Genomic DNA, 21,021 nt, shown 5'->3' on the forward strand with positions numbered 1-21,021 from the left:
CATAATAGAGGATGATTATCATGGGAAACCCAAAAACAACAGGAATGCATAAGCCCATCGAGCGTTTACTTTATATGCCCCGGCACAACAAGGGGTTGCAGTCTTTCTTCCTCTTCTCTCTCCCCTTGGATTCTCATCTCCCTTCGTCGTATATACACACAAATACAACTACCTTCCTTCTAGGATAGTATAGTTGTATAAGATAATTTGAGGATTAATCACTGCGCAATGAGGAACAAGTCGTCTCCCCTCCTCGTAGGCGTAAGCCTCGGCTTCCAGACGGGCGTAGCAGGCAACTCGGCCGGTTCCTGCGGGGGAGGCGGGAACATTTTCGGTGACGACGATGACAAGCCGATTTGTGCTTGTGCTTGTCCTTCGCCTAGAGCAGCGGGAAAGGTGATGGAGTTGTGGCGGAGCCATTTGCTTCTCGCAGTAGCAGTAGTACCGGCTGCTGCGTTGTTGTTGTTGGCGGTGGTGGTGGTGGTGGTGGCGGTGGAGTAGATGGATGAGGAGGCGGAGGGGGCGCCGGGGACGGGGATGGTGAGGGTTGCGGCGCGGGAGGGGCCGAGGCGCTTTGCGAGGAGGGAGGATGATGTTGAGGAGGTTGATGTTGATGTTGATGTTGCGGAGGTGGTTGTTAGGAGGGGGGGTGGGAAGGATGTTTGGGTTGAGGGGTGGATGGAGAGGTTTTGCTGTTGTTGGGGGTGTGATTGTTGTTGTTGTTGTTGTTGGCGGCGTTGTTGTAGTTGGAGTTGTTGCTGTTGCTGTTGCTGTGGCTGTGGCTGCTGGCGTTGAGGTTGAGGTTGTGGTTGAGATGGTTGAGTTCGCTGCTGGGTAAAAGGGGGCTGGTGATTCCGCGGGTGGTGATGCGGGTATCTGTTTGTCTGGGGGGGATAAGGGAGATTATACGTCATGGGGGCTTGGTCAAAGTCCGGCAGACGAGTCTGATAGGGATACCCCGAGGAATCAATGTTGGGTCTGTAGGCTGTGGGATGGGGAGGGAGACGATAGGGCATGGAGTAGTTGTTTGAGGGGGGCCTCTGCGAAGGCTGCGCGGGATAATATCGTTGCTGTTGCTGTTGCTGTTGCTGTTGCTGGGGGGGATAGGTGGACCCGGGCTGGGACGATGATGGAATGACTTGCTGTTGCTGTTGTTGTTGCTGTTGCTGTTCTTGTTGGGGGAGCGTATTGCTGCGTGGGGGCTGCCGCATGTATCGCTTGGTGTTCTTCTCCGGGCGAGAGGGCGCGCTTTCTGAACGCATCATGGGGGAGCCGGTGCGGATCGCGTCGGGAGCTTGACGGGGGCTCATGAGCTTCTTGCCTTGCTGCTGCTGCCTGGGCATGTTACCGTCTGCAGAGGACATGGTGCCGGCGGCGAGCGGCGCGCCAAAGCTGGGGCTTGCTTGCGCGGGACGGTCGCCTCTCGCAGCAGCAGCAGCAGTCGCATTGCCTGCTGATGGAGGGACAGCGGCGACCTGCAGGCTGGCCGGGATCTTGGGGTACTGCGCCGGCGAGCGGCCTCTTCCCGGTCGTGAAAGAGCCTGCGGGGATTCCACCACGGGGGAGAGACTGCCCGGCTGCTCCAGCGGGGGAGGGGATCGCAGGTCGGTGTCGTCCGTGGACGTCGAGATGGTTGTCACGCCGCTGTCCGTCGAGGTGATTCTTGGGCGAGTCAGTGAGCGCGTCAAGGACCGGCGATGAGTGGATGAACGGCGGGGGAAGTTGCTGCTGTTGTTGTTGTTGTTGTTGCCGGCGGCGGAGAAAAGGGGTCGAGGGGCATGTGGCTGCTGGTCCTGCTCATGGATCTCCTCGTCTGAAGATAGCGATGGCTCGACGGCACGGATGGTCTTCTCGGGAGCCATGTTGATGCCTAGGGCGCTTTGTCTCTTTTGCTGAGCGGCCCTGGATGCTTCGGCTGCTCGGGCGTTGTCTCTTCGCTGGCTCGCGGCCTTGACCAGCGCCAGAGCGCCAGCCGCCTCCGTGGCCAGTCCCAGTCCGGCGACCAGCTTGGGGGCCGCCGACTTGGGAGCTGCGGTCAGCGGGCTGACGGACGCCTCGAGCTCCGCAATCTCCTGCGCCCGTGCCGGGTCGCCGAGCCTCCAGTTGCCGCTCCGGTCCGCGACGTAGTAAGGGGCCGCCGCCGACGATTGCGGATCGGCCGAGGGCGGTCGCCAGACTTGACCTACGGGCGAGACGGAGATCCTGCCGTCCTCTTCAAACTCGGTGGTGGAGCTGTCGTGCCTGGTGATGACGGGGACGAAAGGCTTGAAGTTGCCCGTCTTGGGGATGAGCAGCTTCAGCGGTAGGGGTGATTGAGGCTTGCTTTGGGGGGTGAGGTTTCGCGGTCTGATGGATGGCTCAGCCATCGCCGGCTCGCGTAACGCGGGATGGATCTGGGATTGAGGCAATGGCCGGGGTTTCGGATCGGCTTTTGGCTGTGTGGGCTTCATGTTTGACGAAGACGCGGCGATGGCTCCGCTCATGGCTGCCCCTGAAGCTGCTCCAGCTGCCGCTCCCATGATTGCCGCAGCACCGAAATGCGAGTCTCCGTCTCGGCTAGGCAGCGACACCTCGAGCTTCGGAGGCCCCCGATCCATGACGGGCTTGGCCGGAAGCAGCTTCGACAAGGGCCGCGCAGACGTCGGTGTCGGCGCCCGAGTCACGTCCCGCGTATGAGAGGGCGATATCGCAAGCCCGATGGCACTCGGCCTCCAGCTCGCCCTGTTGTACCACGATCTCGTCGGCGCCGGCACAGGCCCCGGGTCGAGCGGCGCCCGGAGCTGGTTCGTGATCCAAGAGTCGGTGCCTCCGCCGCCGCCGTGAGGGCCCTTTTCCACGCCAAAGCTGCCCGAGTCCCTCAGGGGCCGTCCGCCTTTCCTCCACTTCCTGCCGAAGCGAGACCTCCTCCTGCGGAGGCATCGGATGAAGACTGCGATGCCGAAACCGATGAGCCCGACGCCTGCTATGCAGCCGATTGCGATTCCGGCGATTTGTCCTGTGCTGAGGGGTTTCGAAGTCTCCTTCTTTCCTTGTCCGCCCAGTACGCCGTCGGGAACGTCTGTGCCGGTGCTGCTTTCAGTAGCGGAGGTGCTTGTGACGGTGAAGGTTGGTGCCACTGGATCGGTTGTGAGCACCTCGGGGGAAGACGTTGTTGATGACTTGGATGGGCTTGACGATGTTTGCCTCGTTCTACTCGCGGACTTGGTTGCAGGCACACTGGTAGACCTAGTTGCAGAGGGCCTGAGGCTGGATAACGACGTCGGGTCCGTGACAAGCGTTGACGGGAGAGAGACTGATGACCGTGTCTGCCTGGGAATGGCCGTAGGAATCGTAGAACTCCTCGTCTTCGATGCCGGCGGAAACGTAATCGGGCCTGTGCCAAAGACCGGCACGGCAAGGGTGGCCGTGATGACGGAGTGAGTAGGCGAGACGGCACCCGGCTGGCCAAAGCACATGAAAAAGGCCCTGTCAATCACGGCGTCTGACGAGCATGTTAGTGTAGATCTCAAGCTTGCCTTTGCAATTCATCCACCCTACCGCTTGCGACCTGCTGGGAGCAGGCCCCTGCCGCTCTCTCCGCGACAAGGCACTGGACGGCCGCCTCCCCAATCGTAAACCCATTTGCTCCCAAGCGCGGGCAGAGCGCCGCCAATGTCCTCGGGGGCCGGTCTGCATAACTGATTTTGAGAAACGAATCGAAGCACTGGATCGCGCAGCTCGGAACGAATGAGTCTATGCCTCCTGAGTTGAGAGGCGCTGCTGTGGCGGTGGAAATGAGCGTGATGAAGAATGAGAGCAGCATGTAAGAGGAGAGCCTTTTAGACATTCTATCGAGAAACATCTAGTCAGCATTAGCATCAGAACGAGATATGGTCTATTTATATGTTGCCTGATAGACTGGGCTTGCTATTTTGGGTGAAGCATTTGTATGCTCCGCAGAAGATGATTGTCATGAGCAACACCACGGTAACAAGCAAACAGGTCCGTGTAATCGAGTCCAAGTATATCGACAACAACATCGTGGCATATGATATCGGTTGCGTTGGGAGTGAACTGACCTAAAGAAAGACCCGGTATTATGAAAGAGACGACCAGCATCTCAGCATGATTCGAAACAAGATGCAAAGAAGACAAAGGCTATAACGAAGGTGTGTTTTCTCGTCCTAGAAACAGAGACGTCGTACAAGAAGGAAACGAAGACGAAACGACCCAAATGAATAGACGAGAGAAACAAAAAAAAAAAAAAAAACACAGAAAGGGAAGATGAAAAGGAAATTGAAGAAAAGGAAAAAAAGGAAAAGATGAAAAGGGAAATGGTTGTTAGTAGAAACGAGGGAGAGGTATCGGTCTGCCAGAGAAGAGAAGAAGGAGAAGAAGAAGAGAAGGGAAACAAGAGAGAGGAACGTTTTCAGGAGGACAACCCATCCTTGAACTACTGTCGATACACATCTAACCCGCAGGAAACAAAACACGCGCCCATCGAAGAGACCGAGCCACTGCTCGCTGGCAATAAGGCCTGCATGCATGCATGCATCATCTCGCCCTTGTCGAGAAAACAAACCAGCCGCATCTCCCAAGGCAAATCAAACCGCCATCACAGCCGCCCGCCCTCCTTCATGCAGACGCAAACCCATGCTCCCGCCCTTTGTCAGCCCCCAAGAAGAAGGAAAATTGAACAGAAAATAACCTTGATTGCTTGTCCTCCCCCCCCGGACCAGATCTTTCCAGCTCAACCATCTCGCTGCACGTAATCGCAACAGACTCCAGCCCGTCCGTAAAAGTACACGATAGACCGGGCGCTTGCCTGCACCTGCACTGCATCCCGCTTCCAGCCCTCGCCATCCAATGAAGCGCCGGAGAGCAGGGATCCCAGCCAAAAAGAGGTTGTATTACATGGTTGGGCGGCTAATGCTGGGTACGGCCTCGCAAGGCACTTGGTAGGTTGAACAGATTCAAGGTACAATGTCATAAGCGCGGGAGCAGCAGCCACAGGGAAGAATCGATAGGTGCATCCATGTCTTCTGTTGGCGCTTGGAGATTTGTCTCGAGGCGGAAAGTCACGTGTAGACATGCGGCGCAATGGCTTTGGAGATGGGAATAGTCCAGTTTATCGCCGTTGCTGCTTCTGGTGTTTCGGAGAGAAAGGATGAGCTTCAATTGGTTCTGGATGCAAGTACCTATCCTTCCTTCATGTTGTCGGGTACATCATGGGATGAGCTGCTATCTTCATGTAAATGCACTCTAATCATCCCAGCACCTCTACGATGGAGTCATCGACACAGCAAGGCAAACTTCAGCTGCATCTCACCAGCTGAGCTGAATCCACAACGTCATTTCCGCTTCGTTTGTCTTATTAACAGACGCCTGCATGAAGGCATCGGTCCATCTTCCTATTTCAACGAATCTAACATCCCGTCTCACGGCGTTAACCGCCACGACCATGTGATATCGCAGATACGGGGTACCTCGGCGCCAACTGAAATATGCTGGTTGCCTCTCCTACAGGACCATATGCCTATGACATAGGGGTAAAGAGTCCCTGATAGAGAACGACTCACGCAGGTGTACACTGAGCATCATCAGGAAAGGGCCCACGCGCTGACGCAAACAGGATATTATTCTCTTTAGATTCCATCTTTGGCTCGACATCTAATTCTCTACCAAACCCCTAGCTAAAAAAAAAAAAAAAAAAAAAACGTCAACTGACCTGGGAGCAGCACTTCCGTTGCACAAGAAGCCAACGCACAAGACAGCCAAAAGTCGAGCTTATAGTTGTCTGACGTGAGTGAAGCTCGCACAGGCCAGGCAGCATCAAATGCATCCCTCCTCTTGTGTTCGGGCTCCCAGCTACACAAAACAAGGCAAGAATAAATAGACCCTCAAAGACGCCAACGCCAAAGAAACACCAGTCAGTTTCAAAGAGAGGTTAGAATAAGAGGGAAGGGGTAAAGAAAAACAGAAAAAAAAAGGTTGCAGACGTTGTGGCTGATCTGCTCATCGGTGTGGAATGAAGCCATGTCCGAAGCTCATCAACACATCACAACTTCAAGCGGTCCGCCAAATGCCCGGACCGCACGAACTCATCCCATCTGACGGCAGAACAATCACATGGCCATCTCGGCTTGCAGTTTCCGAAGCTCGGCTTCCTCATCGTCCTCCTCAATGGCCACCTTCTTGCTAGATATGGCTATCATAACGTCAGCACCATCCATTGCAACATGGCCTCCAACCTCTGCCAGGCTAAACTTACGTTCCGCACGCGATGGTGACGGCATCTTGTGAACGGCGTCCGCTACCGGGACGTTGCCTGCGCTCAGCATCTGCTCGTCAAGCTGCTCCTGCTGCAAATCGGCCAGCTCAGCGTCCAGTGCCGCATCGTCAATCTGTTCGCCAATCGTGTTCGACGTAATCGCGTTGACGATTTCATCGCTGAGCGCATTCTGTTCGCTGATTTTATCCCTACGTGTCCGTCAGTTCATTTATCCCTAAGAAAACAACAAGGCCTCGACGATGAAGGGCCACAGGTAAGCCACGTACATAATCTCCTCCACCTTCTCCGGTGTCAGGCCCTGGTGGATGCTCTGGATAGCCTGCGATGACTTCTCCATCACGGCCAGCGTCTCGCGGTTGATATTCGCCGACTCGATCGCGTTAATCTGCTGCTCGAGCGTCGCAATCTGCGCAATCGTCTTATCCAGCGTGCCCTCTGCCATCTTCTTGCGCCGCAGGGCAGCTTTGGCCACTGTTTTGGATTCATCGCGTCAACAAAACTGCTGCTTTCAATCACTTTTCTTCGCAGATGCCCTCCACGTGACTCAACGTACCCGTCTTGTTTGTGTTGACGTTCTTCCTGGCGACTGCCTCCTGCTCCTCTATCTGATTCTGGATGTGTCGCTCTCGCTTCTGCAGCATGTCGAGCTGCGACCGCAGGCCGAGGATGGCATTCTTGGCCGAGTCCTTCTTCTTCTGAGCGGCGGCGCCGCCTCCGAACCAGCCCCACATGATGGATGGATGAAGCTGAACAGAAGACGTCCGGGTTAGAGTGAGGGATGCGGCAGCGACGGAGGTTTTGATGGGTTCGATGAGCGTTGATCCGGATTCAGAATGACGGTGTGAGTTGGTGCCGCAGGCAGAGCAGCAGCAGCCTCTTTGAACGGCGGGGTTAGTCTAGAGTCGCCGCATCATCCAGGTTAGCCAAAGAAGCGCAAATAACAGCTAGGCAGCAGTCATCCAGCCTCGGCGTTGTTCCGGCTTCACGTACCTTCGCGGAAAGTTGGGACTTGAAATGAGCTCTGAAGCGTCGGGGATGCGCAGCCAGTCGCAGGCGGCTGATGTGATTGCACTCGTCCAGGTTGTACGTGTGCCGCCAATCCTGCTATGACGGCACCTTAGTAACTCGCCGTACCCTGGGGGCCGCCAGTTTAGCCGAATCTCTGCCGCGTCATGTGCGATGCCTTTCTTCCTTATCTCGGAAAGGCATGGAAGCAGTGCGAAGTGCAAAGTTCGTCGCCTGGTGTTGGTCGGCTGACTGGGCTGAGAGTGAGCGATCCATGTGAGTGATCCCCTGGTTGAAAATGATCATGATACAGGGCCAATGAAAGAGGGCGACGTACGCCATCGATACCATCACAGGGGCTCCCAACGTTCTTATCAATCCATTTGATTATAGCCGTTCTCCTCGAGAATCTGCCTAAGATAGTTCATAATTAAGGCACTGGGTATAGCTGTGCAGGGCAAATACAAAGACGCTCGGCCGTGTCAACAATGTCGATGCCATGCCTGGGTACTCTCAACTCCCAAAACAAGAAACAAAACGAAACTTTACATACAAAACCGTCCCAGCCCGCCTTGCCAATCGCTCCCGCCCTTACACAAGCAATCTCCGTCCTGGTATGCTCCCTATACGCAACGCAAGTAGCCAGAATATAAGACTACGGCGGATGAAGAAGACAACAAGGAAAGGCATGTTGGCCAGTGGCTTTCCCTAGCTTGACCAGACATGCCCAAGGCGCCCCCAGATAAATTCCATCATGACCAAGAGTGCGAACAAGCAGGCAATCTGCACCAACAGCCTGCAAGAGGATGGTCTCGGCATCCTTCCACTGTCGACATATCTATATCGTAGGCCGGCCGTGTCTAAAGCGTGAACCGACACGCAAGAAAGTGTAACATCATTAGTCTTCGTATAAGTGTTGCCTCGTTGCGGATATGTCAACCCCGATTATTCGAATCCGTTCGCGAAATATGAGACAGGTGAAGCGAAAAGTTGTTCCGTCGAACAAAAGAAGCGTGTGTTGGCTTTACGCATTGCCGCCCTTTTCTTCGGTGTCGATATGCCAAACAACGTAATTGGGAAGACCATAGACTTCGTAGCCGGCACGCTTGGCCATTTTGGCGAATCCTTCTGTTTCGGCTTGGTTCTCGAAAGCATAGCAGGGAAAGTTGATGCCTGGAGGAAACGTATTCGTTAGCCGTCACCTGCGTCATCAGTAGAGCAGGCTCCAGGGGCATACCAGAGCGGTGCACGTCTGCCTTGACCAGAATGTTGACGCCGCCGATGCCGTCAAGCTCAAGCTCCACATCCTTGTTCTCGCGCCAGTCACCCATTTTCGCCATGTACGTTCGGCCAGTGTCGTACTGCTTGTAACCTGCCGTCATGGTCAGCGCTCTGCACATCAACATCACAAATAGGCTGCATACCCTCGGCAAGGACAACGTCCTTGTCCAGACTGTTCGCCAGCTTGCGGCCTTTGTCAGACTCAACCCAGGAGTTATAATCGACTATATCCATGTAAGCGACCGCCTTTTCAAATGTTGTCTCATGCGCCTGGCATCACTTACATCGGCCCTCAATATCCACACCGTCACGGTAACGGTGGAACCAAATGTCTTGGCGTCGAAGTTAGCAGCAGCCTCTCGTCTTCCAGAGTTGAGAATGCTTACTCGGAACCAGAATGTCTCGATCGTGGGCGATAAAGTCCTCGAGAATGCCGGGATCGCTGTCCACAATGTCCACATCGCGCCAGTAGACCCAGGAGTGCTCAGGCTTCAGGGCAGTGTAGAGGAGGTAGTTCCTGGCTCTGCCCATGGCCTTTCGGCGGGGTCCCTGGGCCTCGAATGAGTGTCTCTCTTCGACATTCTGGCTGAGCTTGAATCCAAAGTCCTTCTCAATGACCGTTGCGCTGTGGAAGGGGATCTGGTCGGGTCGCTTCTGGATGCGATCGAGTTCGGAGGCGAGGACGGCGAGGGTGTCGTCTGTGGAATCCGAGACGAGGAACGCAAGGTCAATCAATCGATGGGGATACGTCAGTTCAGCGAGGAGCTCAAAGTATTTTGACAGGTACGGCGCGGCATCCTTCAGCGGCGTCAGGATAAGTATCCTCTCCTCCTTGGTGACGGCCTGCTTGGTCGAGTTGATGGGGTTGAGGTCGACGTGCTCGATTGTGCTAGAATTGACTTCGACGGGGGCGTGGTGGTTGAAGATGACTGGTGTCTGCAGGTGTCCGTTCCATCGGTTGTGCTCGTTCGGTGACATTTCCATGGGTGGCTTGGCCGGGCCCCAGCAGTAGAAGCTATGTGGCATCAGTTGCTGCGCGCATCCAGCGATATCAGCATTCGGCCGCTTACCTCTGCATCTCTGATGCGGAAGTGGACACGCCACGCCACAGCAGCAGGATGAGTCCTGTAATCCCAACCAGCAGTAGGAATCGTGTCCGCGTCACGGCGTTCCATAGTGCTCTCGTCGGAGGGATTTGCGCCCTCGCCGACTTCCAGTCCAATCCGCCCTTTGGGAGCAGCATGATGGCGTCTTGACGCGCGCCTCGGTTCCCTCGAGTTACCGTCGCAATTGGCGCTCAAGGGCGGGATTCGTCGTTTGTATGTCGTTTGATCGATCGCAGTCTTCGGGGATGACACGGAAGGATTCGAGACGGTAGACGGGGTGACGGAGGCTGAGCCAAGAGGAAACCAAGAAAAGAAGACGAGGGCCTGTAAAAGAGAGTGGAGGCGACACCTGGGGTCTAGCCAAACAATACGGTAGCAGCCCAGCACGATACGGAGCCAGCGTTGTATCAATGAGAGGCTGCTGGACAGGACAGGACACAGAACAGAACAAAGTAGGGGGGCCAGTCGGCAGGAGACTGGAGACTGGAGATAGGGTGCTCCGTCCCGTATCTTAGCGTCCCAGACCAGATTTGCTGTTCCTGATGAAAAGTCTAACCGTTCCAATTGGGCAGTGCAGACCCTACGGATACATGTGCGATACCTTGATCTGGTGGCTGCAGCCGGCATGAAAGTGGCTGCCGCTGGTACCCAAGATGTTGCGCGTTAGCGACACCCGAGTCGAGGCGCTGGATCCTTGTGTCAATCGAGACGCGCTAATCAGGAGGTGAAGACAAAGTCCAGAGTCCAGACCATGCTAGATGCTACCCTGCAGAGACATGAGATTACGGACCAAACGCAGTCAAATCTCGATGGATTTTGCTAGGTATCTCTGTGGCTGTTTTGAATCAGTTGCCTCAGGCTAGTCGACTGGGTAATTCAACTTCAACCATCAGATTGACGTTCGAATCAGTGGTGAGAATAAAGCCTGGATAAGGTAGTATCCATCACAGCATGAATAAGCCTGCGGAATCCCGCTCCGCAAGATGACGGGGAGCAAATCAGATCTCGCGACAGATCAAGAACGGGGGTCAAAGACCCAGATGGCAACTTTGTTCATGAACATCTTACCCTGTTGAGAAGTCTATCAACTTTAGTTGGACGTTGTGCCATCTCTCCTTCTTGACGATAGAAAGATTTTTGGTCGCAGTGCCTTCACCGACCGACTCCTCTCACCTTGCAAGTCACTCCGTGATTCTCGACACGCAATTGCCGTGTTGCTTTGCATGCCGGTACTTGGTGCTTAACCTGTGATGACAAACCGACCGCAGATCGCAAGACCAACAAGACGCAACTGGCCGGATTCCTCTGCATCTCCATCCATTCATTCACAGCATAGAAAGATTTTAGACTTATTCTTTTCTGCGATAGTCAGTGTTCAATCAGCCTCTTAATCGCATCTACGAGGTAGACGAAGCAGCGCATGCGACATCTCACCAGCCACGCGAGATCCCTGGCTGCCGCATACAGACCACTGATATTGGGGGCATCTTCGCCGGCCTCAACACCATACTTCAGCACATACACAGCCATGGCAGCCACACGGCGATCTGCGCGTATCAGCAGCAGAGCGAGCACCCAGGAAGCCGTCGAGGCTGCAAAGGCTGCTACAAAGCCTGTTACGAAGACCACTGCAAAAAGCGCGAAAACTGTAGAGGCGACAAAGACGACAAAGACTTCTACAAAAACGGCAAATGTCACTGCCCCAGACGGCGAAGATGGCGATGCTGTCCCCGCAGCTCCTCCCCCAACCAAGGAGAATGCGCGGAAGAGAAAAGCAGTTCCGGAACCCGAGCCCTCGGCGCCCAGAACGCCGACCAAGAAGCAGCGCCCAGTTGCTCCCCCCTTGACGCCCACCACCAGCGCCGTGCCGCTCAACGGCATCAAAGGCACCGCTCACAAGTCCGTCACCCGCCTCGCGGATCCCAAATTCTCCAATGCCACGTTGCTGTCGCCCGAGACCTCGCGGGTGATTGCGTCGCGCAATGTGGAGGCGGTGTCGCCTTCGAAAGCGCCGTCCATTGGCGTCAGGACGACGACGACAGCAACAATCCTGAAGGAGGCGTGCGATTATCTCATCAAAGTAGACGAGCGCATGCGGCCGCTGATCGAGAGGCACCATTGCCACGTCTTTTCTGCCGAGGGGCTGGCGGAGAAGATTGACCCGTTCGAGAGCCTGGTAAGCAGCATCATATCGCAGCAAGTCTCCGGGGCGGCGGCCAAGTCCATCAAGAACAAGTTTATCGGCCTCTTCTTCCCAGAGGGTCAGACCGTGCCCGTGGCTGTGCCGCCCGTCAACGGCGGCGACTCTCCCGCCGAGCGCATCTTCCCCACGCCGTCCGAAGTCGCCGCATGCTCCATCGAGCGGCTGCGCACCGCGGGTCTTTCGCAGCGCAAGGCCGAGTACGTGCAGGGCCTGGCCGAGAAGTTCGCCAGCGGGGAGATCACGGCGCAGATGCTGCACGACGCGCCAGACGAGGAGCTCATGGAGAGGCTCATTGCGGTGCGCGGGCTGGGCAAGTGGTCCGTCGAGATGTTTGCCTGCTTCGCGCTCAAGCGCATGGACGTCTTTTCGCTGGGCGACCTGGGCGTGCAGAGGGGCATGGCCGCCTTTGTCGGCCGGGACGTGGCCAAGCTCAAGAACAAGGGAGGCAAGTGGAAGTACATGTCGGAGCAGGACATGGTGGAACTGTCGGACAAGTTCAGCCCGTACCGGAGTTTGTTTATGTGGTACATGTGGAGGGTGGAGGAGACGGATATCAGCACCTTGGAGTAGTGGGTGCTGGGTGTATTTGTATTTCTAGATGCTTTATCGTGTATATGATCATGTAATGTCATTGAATGAGTTGAGTTCTCAACGTGCAACCTCGTTCTCTCCATGCAGCATATCCGACATACAACTACACAGGTACGTCCATGTTCGTCTCACCCGTAACGTGCGTCACCCGTCGTGCAAATGACCTTCTTTACGGATGCCACAAGAAAAGGAACTCTAATTCTTCTATCCGCAGGCCAAAAAGTTTGTTTTCAAGCTGGAGCGTCACGGCTCGGCGCGGATGACACGTGCAGCCGTCTCACATGAAGACAAAGAGCTTAAGGGGACCGCATCTCAGCTTCTCCAGAGGCAGGGGACTGTTGAATCGTGCATGTTACGGCAGGTCAACAAACGCGAACAAGTGATTGCACGAAGTACGAGGGTTTGGAAAATTGGATAATGTCAGTGATGTTGCGCCGCGGCATTAGGCAGGGAGGGCGTCTAAGATCTTGACCGAAAGGGTCATCAAGAACGGCGGCGAATGAGGGCAACGAGGGATAGCGGCAGAATCTAATTCTCCGTGGATACTGTTGAGATTCAAATAGAGCCGTGTCAAGCGGTGACCGACACGGGAGCTGTATTACGGGCCATGGTTCTTGCTTGAGCCTTTGCAAGGAGAATTGCACGCACTCGTATTCTTCCCGTTGTACGGCCGGACGGGGCATCCGCGTTGGCCTGCCTCCTTTCTCTTCTTGTCAGTGAAGGGGCTGATTCTTCAACCAAAGGATTTCCATTCTTCGTATCGAAAATGGTAGAATGAAGAGCGTCAGTATGGAGCACAGTGCATCTGATGCGATTGATTGGTGCAGAGTCAAGAGATTGTTTGCCCTTATCGAGTCGTTTGTAAATGTTGCCGTCTGAGACCAGCAGTGTAACAAGGAGGTAATAACACTGAATGCAAGCTTGGCTTCATCGTTCGGTAGCACAATCGCTCGTCAGGGTTACCTGCAGCAGTGTGCTTGGCTCGCCGTGTCATACTTAGGTATCGTCACTGCTGCATTTTTGTACGTTCTACGGGTACGGGCAGGTCCATTCTTGCTTCGTCCATACCTTAGGATTGCTCTCGCTCATGGTCAGGATAGATCGCATCCCACCTCGACGCGAGGTCAACTGACGTTGATGGGCATGTTCTAATTATAAGTCGTCGTCAACTTGGCCATCGAGATCTTCATCGCACTCTTGATGTCGACTATGGGCCCAATGCGCATGTCGTCGACAGGTTTAAACTTCTCGTATCGCATTTGTGTGATTCGGATCGGACACTATTGGAGCGTCGGCAGAAGAGGTGTGGCACACCCAGCGCGCCAAGCGGCCACGACGATTCAAGAGACGTCCGACGGGGCCAATGCGTCAATGCGAGAGCATTGAATCGTGCTCGTCATGGTCGGCATCGTCAACCGGCCGGCGTTGCCGTGGGGCCGCTGTCGAGGGAAACAAAGAGGCGGCAGATGGATCGCGGAACGCTGAAACAGACTGGCCAGATGCGCCCCGTAACGAAGAAAAAGGAGTCGGGCTGGATGCCATCGGCGGTGCACTCAAGTATTATCGTCCAGTGCTCGGCGTCTGCGATCCGGCTCAATTATTATGGAGAGCAAATTGGCCGCCGACGGGTCGAAACTATCGTACTGGGCCCGAAGCGAATGCTGCCAGGCTGACGGGACTCCCTGCGTGACTCCTCGGCAGTGTTTGAGAACCCTCGTACTGGCGCTCCAGCTCATCTTGCTAATTAATGTCCAAGGGAATAGCATCAGAAAAAAAGGAGGCGGCAAACCTGGGTTATCCAAGGCAATGCGCGGCCGAGAATCCGGCTGCAGCAACGAGTGGCCAGGTACGTAGGACAACCTGAGGCCAGCCAGGCAGGGGGCCAGATATTCTCCCCGACTTGACTTGTTCTCGTGATTTTTTTTCGTACTGTAACTGGTACTTGCACATGGAAGCTCCCCGTGAAATGCGCGCTTCGTAATACCTTAACTTGCAACGAACGGACCGGCTCCAGCGAAGAAAGCAGTCATTCCCTGGAGCTAAGCAAATTCAATTGCTGTTAGCTTGCGCATGGCTTCCATGACGGTGCCGAGGAGCAGCAAATCTTGTCCCAGCTCTGCTAGTGGCTTGCTCTAGCTGTCTAGCTCGGACGCGAGGTTGGAGTGGCGCGCGCGATACGATCTGCATGGCGACGTCGTTGTGATGGGATTGACGGCATCAACGCGCAGGACGGGATCAGCGATGCGCTGGACAGTGTGAATGCCGGCGTGATGCCGTTGTGATGCAAAGTTCGTGCAGCGGATGTTTGGATTGTGATGGTGTGAGTTTGACGCTGCAACACGAGGTCACAGAAAAAAAAAGAAAAAAAAGAAAGTACAGGTACCGACGCCTACCTTACCTTAGGTATCGTACCGCCAAATTGCAAGTACAGCTGGCCCACGATTGTTCGATTCCACGGTCAAGGCCAAGACGGCTCAGCCAGGCCTCCCGAGGTGAGAATCTTATTATTGCCGGGGCGTCATTGTTCGAGGTTCCGGGTACTTTGGGAGTCGCCGCCAGTACTTGGACGCATGCGGGAACGCCGTACCTACATTAGCACGCGGAGCTGGTATCGCATCCACGGCCGTGGAGTTCCCCGTACAGGCACCGGTATCCGTAGTACCTGGCGGAAAGGGCAGGGCAACGAGTCCGTTTCTGTGCTTGGATTGTAATTGACATCAATCACTTGGACCTGCCCGACCTGTTTAGTGAAGCTGCGCGCAGCTCGGAGGCATGCAGGGGAGCGACGCTGCGAGTCAACGGGGGTGCTATACTACCTATGTAGAGGTACTCGGACGGAGCAATTGTGAGAGAACCTGAAGCAATTGAGTCCGAAGCAGAGGATTCTTCTCGTGGGATATACTACTGGACTACCAGGTATCTGCATCGCCTCGTCAGGCTACTAAAAGCTGAGCACAAATGGGAATCGTGATGCACTGCTCCAAGCTCCGTATGCCGCGCACGCCCGTGCACGGAGTACAGCTACCGTAAGGGACAGACAGAGCGAAAGACGGACAAGCACGAGGACGGCAATATCAGGCACGGCCCTCTCAGCTACCTGTTTGCGTACGCCTTTCCCCAGACAAGTCGTGCGCCACGTTGAGCCATCGCTCTGCCACCTCGTCTCCGTCAATTGTTTGGTTGTTTTCGTGCCTCATCAAACCGAGAGACACAGCAATAATTATCCTCGCCGCATGTCACGGCACAGGCCTCATCAAAGGGCAAATTATCGAGTCGAGGCCCGGTGGGGCGGCGTGCCCTTTGCAGCGGTCGCCCGTCCCACCCACACCCCCTAGAGCTCCATTCCCAGGGGAGCCTTGGGGCCTGCGTCCCCCTGGCCGGCCCTGCCTGCGGCCTGCGATTGGTGCACGCGGCAGCTGTCGCGCAGCAGGGGGTGCCGCCTGGTTTCGTCCCAGGAACAGGATTCTTCTTCCCTTTTCTCTCCTCCCGTCCTTCTTCCTCGCATTCTGCCCTCCTCCTCTCGTTTACTGTTGCCGTCGTCTCGTCGTCGTCGTCGTCGTCCTCCTTCTTCACTTCCTGCCACTCGTTATCAGGCCAAAGCAAGTTTGCGCTATAGCTTCTTTATTTTCCTCTCCCCCCCCCCCTTCATCCATTCCGTCCAACTCCAGACTCGCGGCCAGCCAATAGCCACTATTTTGACCACCATCATTTCGAGACATCTCTAGCCCGTTACCCAAGGAACGTTTCCATATTTTTTCTCGCGTCAAGGAAGAAGATCGACTCAGCTACAAGGTGTGTGAGTTCTCCTGGTTTCGCTTGTGGCGTGCGCACCTTGCCTCGCCGCTTCTCCCTCGCCCTCCGCTTCACCTGGGCACGCTGCAAACTTTCAACTGCTCTTGCTCTGCTGCTTCCCACGCACGAATCTGCATCGCCGGCTCCAGCCTCCAGCTTCGATTTGCGCCCGCCTAAAGCAAGCTTGCTGCTGGTCCTCTGGTTGGCACTGCGCTCTCCCTCTTCTCTGCTCTTTCAGTCTCAAAACGCGCTCTCACTCTCGAGCTACAATCGACGCCATTCCTTCCCGGACTCGCCAGTCGCAGACCCGAGGGGGGATCTTGACACACCTGGGCCATCTTTTGAGCGACCGAGATCTGAATCCGTCAACATTTTTTTTTGCCTCGACTCGTGCCTTTTGGACCAGCTGCATACTATAGTTTAAACGCCACAGTCAGATTCCCCCCTTATTGAAGCAAGCAGAGCACCGAGCCCAGGATCGCAGCACACAGTCGCCTTCACATTTTCGCTTACGTTTGACGCGTTTTTGACATACTGTTGCTGACGTTTCTTGTCCAGATCAGAATGCATTCCTCCAAGCTTTTCTCGGCCGTCTTGGCCGCTGGTGCTGCCGGTCTGGTCTCTGGTAAGGCCCTTCTCACCATGCCTAAGGCGATGACAACCTGCTGACCCGACTACAGCTGCCGATTCCTGCTCCAAGGACATCAAGGTCACCACGCCCAACCCCGTCATCTCCTGCGAGACCGTCAATGCCAACATTGTCGTCGATGAGTCGGTTGCCGGTGACCTGATCCTCAACGGACCCAAGCAGATCAAGGGTGACTTGATCGTCAACAACGCCACCCAGCTCATTTCCATCCAGAGTACTTCAATCACCGCCATCACCGGCAAGTTCCAGCTTGACAGCCTGGAGCTCCTGAGCTCCGTTAACATGCAGGCGCTCAAGACCTTGAACGAGCTCAACATGGTCAAGCTGCCTCAGCTCAACTCCCTGGTTTTTGGCACTTCTGGTGTTACCAAGGCCTCGTCCATCCAGGTCACCGATACCTTCCTCAGTGATCTGAGCGGTCTCAACATTAACAGTGTCGACACCCTGACCATTACCAACAACAACAAGCTGACGGCCTTCAACTCCGACCTGGTCAACATCACCAAGCTTCTGAGTGTTTCCAGCAACGGAAACAACATGGAGATCAACATGACCAAGCTTCAGTCTGCTGCCGAGATCCAGCTTTCTAACGTCAAGAGCTTCCTCGTCCCCAGCCTCAAGACCATCAGCCAGTCTCTCAAGTTTGATACCAACCCGTCGCTCAAGACCTTCAGCGCCAAGAACGTCACCACAATCGGCGACAGTGTCACCTTCATCAACAACAACAAACTCACCAACGTCTCTTTCCCTCTGCTGACGTCCGTTGGTGACCTAACCATCCAGAACAACACTGCTCTGGATGCCGTCGAGGGTTTCCCCAAGCTGGAGACTGTTGCCGGTGGTGTTATCCTCCGCGGCAACTTTGACTCGTGAGTAGCTGTCCACCCTTCGGACTTGGCTTTTTCTTTGCCTATTGCTAACAATGCATCTTCTTTACAGCGTCGAGCTTCCCAGCCTCAAGGATGTCAAGGGCGGTGTCACTGTCTACTCTACCACCGACATTTCTGCTTTTTGCGGCTTCTTCAACAATGCTAAGTCTAAGAAGATTATTCAGGGTCAGGAGTCCTGCAAGAGCAACGTCAAGGCCGCCAATGAGGGAGGTAGCGATGGTGACTCCAGCACTTCTAGCGGAAACGGCAGCAGCGGTAACAACACTGACAGCGCCGTCGCTGCCCTCAGCGTCAACAACATGCTCCTCGGCGCGTCCGTTCTCGCTGGTATGGCCCAGCTGTGGTAAAAACCTTTCGGAGGGACGATGGGTCGGAATTTGGCGTCAATCTCTGTTCTCCCAGCTGTTTTCTGTTTTCTTTTTAGCCAACACATCGTGGTTTCGTCAACCTCTCCCACGCCTTGGCTGTGACCGCCCCCCTTTTGTGTGTTCGCGGCACTAACGCTAGACTTAATAATGGAAATGTACTTCACAATGTCGCCACGCTCCCCCTTTTTCCTATCGACACGCTCGACATAATGCACGGCTGAGTGACGGCTTCGCGTCCGCAACAGTGCTGGTGGATAAATTCAGGCAACCATCTGCTGTGTGTTGCGTCATGGGTGTATGCCGGTGACGAGTTGGCTAGCGCTGTCGAGCTGGAGATGGAAAACAGGACTTTACGTGTGTACGGTTATTGGTGATCATTCTATCACGATTTGCACCTTTTAGACTTTCTTTATCGGTGTTGGTGTATGTTAGACTTGGGGTATTTTATACCACTTTTTGCCTCTTGTTCAACCAATGACCGTGCCTATCTGGTGATACCCTGCTGCATGCCTACCTATGGCGAGAAAGCGTAGCCGTCCACGATGCCCAAGTGCTATAATGTTACGCTGCCCTAACTTGTTGTATCTACGTAAATGCCCTTTTCAAACTTTTCGGTATCGTAAAACTTTGGGATGATGTTGTTGCCATTGAAGACACGGCCGTCCAGCTCATTGACTGCCTGTCGCCATTGTGAGTAAGGGGCTGATGACTTGCGCTGTTCTGCTTCGTTCGTCCTGAGGATATGAGGCTTACTCGCAAGGCGGACACTTGGTCTGTGAATTTGATGAAGACCTGGCGAGTCTCCACGTCAATGTACAGTCTCTCGACTCGTCCATACTGCAGTACACAAACTCATTAGCACAGCTATCCCGAACGAATAAGACATTTTTTTTTCTCCTGTAAAGCTCACCTTCTCGCCGCACTCCCCACCAATTTCCTGCCCCAGACCATCCTCGATCTCGGCCTCGAGGTCGGGCATGTTGTCGAGCATGTGCCGCAGGACAATGACCTCGCTCATGGGGCCGAACCTGCTCGCGTCGTCCTTGCGCCGGGTGCCGCCGATGATCTTGGCCTTGTTGGCGGGCTCGGCCCAGCCGCCGCCGTCGGCGTCGGCCCTCTTGCGGCGCTTCTCGACCTGCACGCGCAAGGGGTTGAGGATGCCTGATTCGTTGGCGCCGAGCGCGGCGCCCTTTTGCCAGCCGTACTTTGTCATGAGGCGGTGGGCGAAGCCGGCTTGGCCGGGGCGGTTGGTGCGTTGTTGTTCTTGGAGGGAGTCTTCAGAGGTGGTGGTGTCTTGGTTGGTTTGGTTGAAGGTTGGGGGTGGGGAGTAGCCTGCGTTGTTGTCTTCGTCTGCGTCGTCATTGTTGGGTGGTTGAGGGGGTTGGGTGTAGCGGATGGGGGCTCTGGATATTGTGCTGGGTCCTGAGGACGGTGGAGGAGGAGGAGGAGCCTGGGATTCGGAGGTTTGAGGAGGAGGAGGAGGAGGAGGAGGTGGTGGTGGTGGTGGATGTTGTTGGCCTGAGAGGGCTAGACGACGGGCATAGGCATCGTCTGCGGTTTCATCCGGGGCCGGAGCGGCTGGAGGAGATCTGGGAGGTGGCGCAAACGAGTATGAAGCTGGCGGAGCGAACTGATCTGTGGTAAAGATTAGTCTTGTGAGACTTCTTCCCAGTCATGGAAGAGGAAGTGAGCTTACTCGGAGGTGGTGCTGTCTCCTGTTCCGAGTCTGACATGTCGCTTTCTTCGTGCTTCTTGCGATGCCGGTATAACAATGCCTTCCACTCTCTCACCTCCTCTACTTTCTCGTCGCTCCTGAGGAACTCGTCCACGTTTGTCGGTCTCGTCGGGTCGTACACCTCGTCCCAATCCGTCTCGAACTGCTCCTGTCGCTTCTTCTTCTTCTTGCGACCGCCGCGCTGGCGCTTCTCGCCCGTCCCGTACATCCACTCATCTTCCTCCGTTGCTGCCCAGTCGGCAAGCGTGCTCTGATGGGGTATTGGTTGCGCAGCTCCGGCGTCTGCTGGGGTAGTCGCCGGGGCTGCGGCGGGTGCGGTTCTGGGGATGGCCTTTGGGAATGTCGTCTTGGATTTGGGCTGCTTCACTTGCGGACGCCGAATGGGTTGGAATTGAAGGGCGGGATTGAGTGGCTTCTTGACTGCTTGGTCGTCGACTGCTGATCCGCCTTGTTTGTAGGTCACAGGCGCGGAGGAGATTGTCGCTGAGGGGGAGGGATCGTTGGGATCGTGTAGGTTGTCGTAGAGGGAGAGACCTCGCGGCGGAGGAGCCGCCATGTTTGCGCCCGTTTGCGAAGGCTACCTGTTATAATAATGATCTGTATTGCGGCATGTGGTACGTTATGCTAGGTTTGATTCAAAGAGAATCAGCTTGGGAAATTGACCGTATTCTCTCGAAACATCCACCGGAAGAATGGAGATAGTTGAGCTTGAACGAGGCACGATTGATTAGGACGGACGTCCCTTATCTCCTTGCTACCTTGACAATCAGTGGCTGACGAGCTATGGCGCAGTCCGGCAAATCTCCGGCATAGCCACGGCATCCCTGCTAGTGATGCCTTCAGGCTAGCTCAAGCTGCGGACCACCCCTCCAACTAACCCCACCAAAACTCTTGTCCTTCGTTGAACTGAAAGATATCGGCTTTCATCTCTGGAGCCTTGAACTCTATCTTTGACAGCACACCTGGCGCGTCAAGGCACGGTTTTTTCTTCGTTTTCACTTTCTCTCATCACCATATAAAGCAGTTGCAGACAGTTGCAGGCAGACTGTCTTCAGCGTCTTTGCTTATTCTGTGCACTTGACTGCTCCTACCGACTTACGAATCCGATAATCTACCTACCAAGCAATCAC

At 55.1% G+C, this 21,021-nt stretch overlaps 7 protein-coding genes across 7 annotated transcripts; 3 read left to right on the forward strand and 4 right to left on the reverse strand.

Moving 5' to 3' along the window:
• Positions 1 to 218: 218 nt before the first annotated feature.
• CCMA1212_001015 (uncharacterized protein) lies at positions 219 to 3,841 on the reverse strand (the record flags this gene model as incomplete). The annotated part of the gene is made up of 2 exons (XM_073698455.1): positions 219 to 3,481; positions 3,538 to 3,841. 2 exons carry the CDS (start codon positions 3,839 to 3,841, stop codon positions 219 to 221), a joined length of 3,567 nt encoding a protein of 1,188 aa, XP_073563018.1.
• A 2,263-nt stretch (positions 3,842 to 6,104) lies between these two features.
• On the reverse strand, positions 6,105 to 7,002 carry CCMA1212_001016 (Vacuolar-sorting protein SNF7; the record flags this gene model as incomplete). The annotated part of the gene is made up of 3 exons (XM_073698456.1): positions 6,105 to 6,459; positions 6,538 to 6,742; positions 6,825 to 7,002. The coding sequence occupies 3 exons, from the start codon at positions 7,000 to 7,002 to the stop codon at positions 6,105 to 6,107; spliced, it is 738 nt and encodes a 245-aa protein (XP_073563020.1).
• A 1,298-nt stretch (positions 7,003 to 8,300) lies between these two features.
• Positions 8,301 to 9,808, reverse strand: CCMA1212_001017 (Mannan polymerase II complex ANP1 subunit; the record flags this gene model as incomplete). Its single annotated transcript, XM_073698457.1, has 6 exons — positions 9,628 to 9,808; positions 8,944 to 9,572; positions 8,842 to 8,889; positions 8,701 to 8,781; positions 8,514 to 8,648; positions 8,301 to 8,449 (listed from the first exon to the last, which is right to left on the reverse strand). Exons 1-6 carry the CDS (start codon positions 9,798 to 9,800, stop codon positions 8,301 to 8,303), a joined length of 1,215 nt encoding a protein of 404 aa, XP_073562777.1. The 5' UTR covers positions 9,801 to 9,808.
• A 1,383-nt stretch (positions 9,809 to 11,191) lies between these two features.
• Positions 11,192 to 12,436, forward strand: CCMA1212_001018 (DNA-3-methyladenine glycosylase; the record flags this gene model as incomplete). The annotated part of the gene is made up of 1 exon (XM_073698458.1): positions 11,192 to 12,436. The coding sequence occupies one exon, from the start codon at positions 11,192 to 11,194 to the stop codon at positions 12,434 to 12,436; it is 1,245 nt and encodes a 414-aa protein (XP_073563621.1).
• Positions 12,437 to 13,659: 1,223 nt separating this feature from the next.
• CCMA1212_001019 (uncharacterized protein) lies at positions 13,660 to 14,130 on the forward strand (the record flags this gene model as incomplete). Its single annotated transcript, XM_073698459.1, has 1 exon — positions 13,660 to 14,130. A coding segment is annotated over one exon (471 nt), but the record flags the coding sequence as incomplete, so codon positions are not given.
• A 2,683-nt stretch (positions 14,131 to 16,813) lies between these two features.
• Positions 16,814 to 18,135, forward strand: CCMA1212_001020 (Meiotic expression up-regulated protein 10; the record flags this gene model as incomplete). The annotated part of the gene is made up of 3 exons (XM_073698460.1): positions 16,814 to 16,874; positions 16,930 to 17,767; positions 17,838 to 18,135. The coding sequence occupies 3 exons, from the start codon at positions 16,814 to 16,816 to the stop codon at positions 18,133 to 18,135; spliced, it is 1,197 nt and encodes a 398-aa protein (XP_073563638.1).
• A 592-nt stretch (positions 18,136 to 18,727) lies between these two features.
• Positions 18,728 to 20,447, reverse strand: CCMA1212_001021 (DNA-damage-repair/toleration protein; the record flags this gene model as incomplete). The annotated part of the gene is made up of 4 exons (XM_073698461.1): positions 18,728 to 18,835; positions 18,910 to 18,993; positions 19,067 to 19,791; positions 19,853 to 20,447. 4 exons carry the CDS (start codon positions 20,445 to 20,447, stop codon positions 18,728 to 18,730), a joined length of 1,512 nt encoding a protein of 503 aa, XP_073563637.1.
• Positions 20,448 to 21,021: the final 574 nt, after the last annotated feature.

Source organism: Trichoderma ghanense (genome assembly GCF_004382785.1).
Source record: "Trichoderma ghanense strain CCMA-1212 chromosome Unknown scaffold_0, whole genome shotgun sequence".
Lineage (NCBI taxonomy): Eukaryota > Fungi > Ascomycota > Sordariomycetes > Hypocreales > Hypocreaceae > Trichoderma > Trichoderma ghanense.